This window comes from Harmonia axyridis, chromosome 6 (assembly GCF_914767665.1).
Source record: "Harmonia axyridis chromosome 6, icHarAxyr1.1, whole genome shotgun sequence".
NCBI lineage: Eukaryota > Metazoa > Arthropoda > Insecta > Coleoptera > Coccinellidae > Harmonia > Harmonia axyridis.
In genome coordinates, this window is record NC_059506.1 from 5,451,118 (window position 1) to 5,457,621 (window position 6,504).

The 6,504-nt window shown below is 32.5% G+C and overlaps 1 protein-coding gene across 1 annotated transcript; it reads right to left on the reverse strand.

Annotated features, from left to right (window-relative positions):
* Nucleotides 1–2,292: 2,292 nt before the first annotated feature.
* On the reverse strand, nucleotides 2,293–6,115 carry LOC123682469 (tudor domain-containing protein 5-like). Its single transcript, XM_045621082.1, has 3 exons — nucleotides 6,048–6,115; nucleotides 5,364–5,697; nucleotides 2,293–3,324 (listed from the first exon to the last, which is right to left on the reverse strand). Exons 1-3 carry the CDS (start codon nucleotides 6,113–6,115, stop codon nucleotides 2,293–2,295), a joined length of 1,434 nt encoding a protein of 477 aa, XP_045477038.1.
* Nucleotides 6,116–6,504: the final 389 nt, after the last annotated feature.

Genomic DNA, 6,504 nt, shown 5'->3' on the forward strand with positions numbered 1-6,504 from the left:
ACAATTTACTGTCGAATAAAAAATTCCTGTAACATTTTTTGATAATATTTGAAATAAAGTGGAAAAAAAAAGAAAAATCAAAATGACAGAATTTACTTTTTTTATGATATCTCAATAACCGGCCCTGATAATCTCGATTTGTTTGAACTGCTTGATAATGCTTCTATGCATGCAACTTTTTCTCCATTTGACCGACCTTCTAACTCTTATGGTTTAAAAGTTACCAATACAATCCCATTGAAAAAGTGGCCACCCTGTATATCATAAGGCAAAAATGATTCTCCCGGTATAAAATGAAACACCCTGTATGAGATGTTCCAGAAATCCGAACAACCCTAACTTACAAAAACCCAAATACAAAAATGCTCCACTGCCTAGAGAGAATGCGTGGACTATTAATTGTCCAATGGAAAACCGAAAAAATATGAAAGCCAAAAGGAGGAAGCTAAGAAGGAAGGACTAAAATCCCAGGAATCAAAGAGGAAAAAACTGAAAGATACGTTACCAGCCATTATAGGAAGAAAGACTCTATACAATTTAGCGCTAACACAACCTAATCTAATATTCTATTCAATACTGCAAATAAACATGATGAACAGAGACTCATTAGAGGTTCGCCTGTTAGTTCTGAAAAAAAAACAAAAATTCTTTTCCTTGAACGTCGTGTCGTGACAACAGTATGCAAATTCAGAAGTCTATTATCGGGTTGAAACTGTCAAAAATCTGGTTCTTAATTTCTGTCCAATTCGGGAGTAAAAATGTCTCAATCGTGAGAAAATATTTGTCACTATTCTTGAAGGCACTTAATAATTCTCTGTTTAGGCATCATGGATATGAATTATAAGGTCAGTAAATCAACACCAACACTCACTGAATTCCCAAATCATTTAATACCTCCGTATCTCTATTCAGTAGCCACAATTGTACCTTCCTACTGAATGAAGAAGATCTTTTTCGATTACTACGATCACCTATTTTTCAGTGTTCTATATTCCATAGGTAGAAAAGCGAACATTTTGGGTGCCAAATACAACCTGCATCTCTGACCAACCGTCTTTTAGTTACTTATCGTCAAAATTCATGAGTTTATGTCTGGTAGGATACCTACTCGTGATATAAAGCTATATTTTGGCTTACTATGCATTTGTTTGAACTGGAATACTAATGTATTCGGTGTTTTCTTATTGTTTATTCCAAATATTGAATTATCAAATAATAATTATATAATCAAATCTATGATATCTGAGTGAAACGTGAAAACCACTGGGACCAATGTATAAAATGAATCGTTAATTATTGAATATTAGGTTATTCTTCAGAAAAGAGTGTATTCGTACCTTTTGAGAGTAGTTTTGTAATTATCTGACCATAATTTTTAATAGTATATATAACACTTATTCGCATCCAACATTCTCATTAATTGGCATGAACAAGAAGTAGGTATCTAACCAAAAATTTCTGAATTGAAATTCATCGTGTAAGAAATATTTCTGAGTTACGAGAAAATAAATCAACAAAAATCTCTCCCTTGAAGAATATGCATAAAGTAGGAATATCAACACAATAAGATAAAATCAACTTCTTATTTGGGATTATCGATAGGACAAATGAAGCAATTATTAAAAATTAAGATAACATTTATTTTAGCAGGTATATAAACATAAATCAAATAAATAAACTTAAATAAAAAATATATAGTTATAAATACAGAATAAATTAAAAACGAGGTGGTTGGATATGACAGGTCTTACCAAATAGGAAACATTTGGTATAAGTCCTTTATTTTCTAAAAGTTTCGGAGATCTCCTTCTTCAGTAGTATAGTTTTCCGACTAAATATTGTCATCATGATGACTACAATGACGAGAAACTTTTATACTACTGTCCTGTACTGAGATTTCTCCGAAAACGTTTAGAAAATTAAGGTCTTACATCAAATATTTCCTACATAATAAGACCTGTCATAGCCAGAACTGAAATATAACACTATAACACATTAAATGATGCAGATACATTATATAGAACAAAAATACATTTCGTGGGAAATAACATCGTACAACAAAATTTCATCAAAGAACAATCATTTCTTGGATGAAATATATAAAAAAAAAGATTTATGTTTTTCAACATTTTTTTCATTTCATCATATGACGTGTTATGTTGAGGAAAACGAATAAATTTCGATAATCAAGATAATATATGCTGGTGTGAGACTCAGTTCGAGGATGCAAAACATATTTTCATTCTTGATTGCCTCATTCTCTGACAGAATTCCACATTGAAATTTTCCTGATCAATGTTCATTCTCCGAATGAATTTTCATTCTCCGAAGGAATTCCTCAGTGAACTTTTCCTGTTCTTCCTCCTTAACCGAACGCTTTATACCTTTTTCAATTTTAGTAGGCGTGCTAGGAACATTCAAATCCTCATACGCAAGCTTGTTCATCTCCTCAATTTTCTTGAGAAGCTTTGTGGTCTTTTTCCTCTCGAAATATTGCGGATACAAATAATCTGTGGTCAACCCTGAGCTCTCATATTTATGACTTTCAAAGCGCCATGGAACACTGCAACTTTCCAACTCTTGGAATGTTGGGAAATGATGAAACCAGCTTACTTTAATCCTCGAATTCTGGTCGAGAACTGTTTTCCGTTGCGTCATACTTTTGTAAATCGCATGTCCATCATTGACCAAAATCATCTTCATTGGTACGTCGTGATGATTAATCAATCTTACATTGATGACGTTTTGGAATCTGTCAATTTCATCGATCTCCACCTTGAAATCCTGAAGCAAGGCTAAATTGATAAAATTTCGGCATGCTTCATCTGACCACTGCATAGCTTCGTATGGAGGCTGAACATCAGAAAGTCTTGTTCTGATAGCTTGAGCTGGGAGTTTACTGTAACACTGCCTCATAAAGAAAATCTTCCCACAGTCTACTTTTCGTGCTATCCCAAAATCAATGAAGAAAAGTTTTACTTTTTTGGCAACTTTTCTACAATCGACTATGACTGCTCGAAAGTAAACTCCATCCAATTCAGCTACACAGTACAAGTTTTTAATTAATAAATTAACGGGAATGACATATGCAGCTGTATTTGCCCTATAGAATTTCTTCATCTCTTTTGAGGATTCCTCCAATTCAGGGTAGTTTATTGCAATCCAAAATTTCGACGGATCCTCAATGGACACAACAGTAACGTCGTATACGGTGGATCCTTCTCGAAATAGGTTGTTCACTGGAATTGGCTCGATTTTTTGACCTGGCCAAACAATATTGTCAGGTATCACAGGTTCGCAATGATGGTATTCTTCATGATCAATCTGCAAAAATAAATATTAAACATTAAATTACTTTTTTCGGCAACCGTCCGGAAAGTGCTCACTTCCCGGACGCTTTTTCTCTGAGAAAGTAGCATTTCCCGGCCTAGTCCGGAAAGTACGTACTTCCCGGACTAGGCCGGAAAAGAATCATAGAATCCATAGCAACCGAGATAACGGCTGACAGTTCATATGAAATTAGTTGTCAAAAATTTGCATGTTCTTTGATGGCAATCGCAATAAAATATGGAAAGCAGCAGCGATAGTGTTATTCTACACGGTTGCCGAAAAAATATTGTACGCAACACGCCCGAAAATGGTTTTTTTGGACTCACAGACTTCCAGGACTCGCTTACGTTCATCCTGGAAGTTTGTCTATTCGTCCAAAAAAAACCTTTTTTCCGGACTTGTTACGTAAATTACTATTTCAAGAAACATTACTTCATAGTCAAATTGTTGAAATATAAAAGGAATGTGTAAAAGTTATTGCGAAAACATTGCAACTTTTGCACAAAAGTTTATTATTTTCTACTATACTGGGTGTTTCAAAATTAGTATCGAAATTTCAGTGGTGTATTTTTCAGGTCAAAATATGATTTTTTTTCCAAAAACATTTGTCCGCATATAGGTTATGTTTTGGGTTCACATCATCCGGTATGCCGACTGATTGTAACCAGCTACAGGGAGATATTTTTCAGGAGTCAAGACATTTTTCGCCCCAAAAAATTTTTGTAGTACGCCGCTGGTGGATTCTAAAATTTGAAATGAATTCTTTATTTTGTTCATAAATTTTTTGTCTCTTGTCATTTTCACACATCTGCGATCGTTATCGAGAAAAAATGATACGCCACATTCAATTAAAATTTCAACAAAAAGTAGGAAACTAGTAGGTATCACAATCAAAACACAAAACTATACATATTTGGTTTGTGATCTGAATAACAAGCTCCCTCGAACATTTCCTAAAAAAAAGTATCCTAATGAACCTATATTCCAAATTTAATTTTAATATCTCGAAAACTGAAAGAGCTATGAAGAAAAAAATAAAAAAATCTTGAAACTTCAACGCTCAGTAACGTAACGAAGCATTTGCGTACACATCTTTATGGAAAAAAGTCTCTTTTCGACCTGAAAAATACACCCCTGAAATCTTGATAGTAAATTTTGAAACACTCTGTATAAACATATAATTCAACTCTTATGAATAACTCTGCAGTATTTCGATAACGCAAGATGCGGGACGGTAGATTACTAAGAATACTTATTACAGTTAAAAAAAGGTTAAGTATAAATGATTGAGAATACATTTTCAAAGTCAATTTTGAAGAGATAATGAAATGAAATGAAACGTTAAGTTAGTTAAAGAGATAATTAACTTTATTTCAAGATACACAGAGCAAATTTTCAAATAATCAAATCGTTAATCAAAAATTGTGTAATCGCTTTTTTATTATTATTGGATACGGGCAAAAACTTCCATATTTCTATTAAAAAATAATTTTCAAGACGAACGATATAGTTATAGAGGAGAGTCAGTGTTTCTTAAATTGGACACCCTAAATTTTTCAAACAGTTTTTAGCCGAAGATTTGTCGAAAACCATCCCGTTATCGACATTTTCAAAAATGTCATTCGTTTTGAAAATATCTAGTTTTTCGACTCCATTTTTATGGTACACATTATATATAATTATTTTTCATTAGAACAACTGTTTCAATTGTAATCGAGTCATATATAGGCTGTCCCATTCAAAAACACCAACTCTCCTTTATATCTCTGAAACGGTAATTGATTTCTATGATCTATTAACGATTTATGAATTCAATTGTCATACGGCATCGCATTGTCCAAAACAACCCTAGTTTGAAATTCCAAGAATTACTAACTATCGAATCATTAGGGGGATCGCAGTAATTTTCAAACTGAATCACTGTAAGGTTATAACAAAAACAAACATAGCAATTTAGACAATGGGGTTTTGAAATTCATTACACATCTGTTTTAAATGAAAAGTTTAAGATAATAATAATTGATGATAGTTACCTCTGAATAGTGACCAATAAGATCATTGTTGAGTTCATGTTTCTCTTCTTGTCGAACAGGTAGCAAATGTCTATCGTTTTCAGCTTCTTGGTCCAGGAAAAAATTTTTTATAGGATACATATTAATGTCCTCAAAATCTGATTCTGACCTCTCATTCCTAGTTTCAATCGATTTTCTACGGTTATAGAGTCTATCGATCATAATGTTGTTAGGTCCCGGTTTTAACGAAATATCGAAACCATACATCTTCTGGAAACTCTTTTCCTCTGAGGTTTCCGAAAATTCAATATTTGCCACTGAATTATGTCTCAATACTGCATTGAGATATGAGTCACTGAAAAGATAATATATGTAAATTAATTTCTTATACTTTATGCGAAAAGATTTTGAATACAAATAAAATGGTGTACGACAAAAACATAGAATTTTTAATTCGATTTTGAATTGTAAACATTCAAAATAAGCATTCAGATTAATTTATCTAATCTAGCCTAACAGAATGAATTTTCGAAAATTAGTTACTTATTTGGGAAAAAAGAACACTCAACTTTACTTCAAATATTCACAACACACAAGTGCACCAAAAATTCCAAAATTTCTGTTATAAGTTCAATTCTGGTATTTCAAATGAACTTTAATTTGATAAAATAACAAAAAACGACAAATATAATTAAATTAACTTACTCGAATCTCGCCCTTGATCTCTGATTTGTAGAGCGATTTACAACCGCTTTTAGCGTAGATCTCTGCATTTTGACTGAGAAACTTTCACTATAGTACCTACTCACTTAAACTGACTTTACGGAATGGGACGATTGTATTTAAACCTCCGGTATTTAAGAGTCAGGTAGAAGTTAATTGCTCTCTTTGTATAGGGTGGACCAATCAGAGGTCTCCATTTTTCGAAGTAATTGTGTTCAGAAATCGTTGAATTTTCGTCTGCTCTCCTTAATGGGGTTCATTTTGCAAGGGCGTAGATCTTTTTTTTTCTAGAGGTTTCGTCACATACTTATAAATTTTTTTATCAAAAATGAATACTTTTCAAACGTATTTATCGGTAATATGTTATTGAAAAAACTCTATTCTATTCTATTCTATTCTATACATATACACAATAAGAAACATTTAAAAACAACAAATT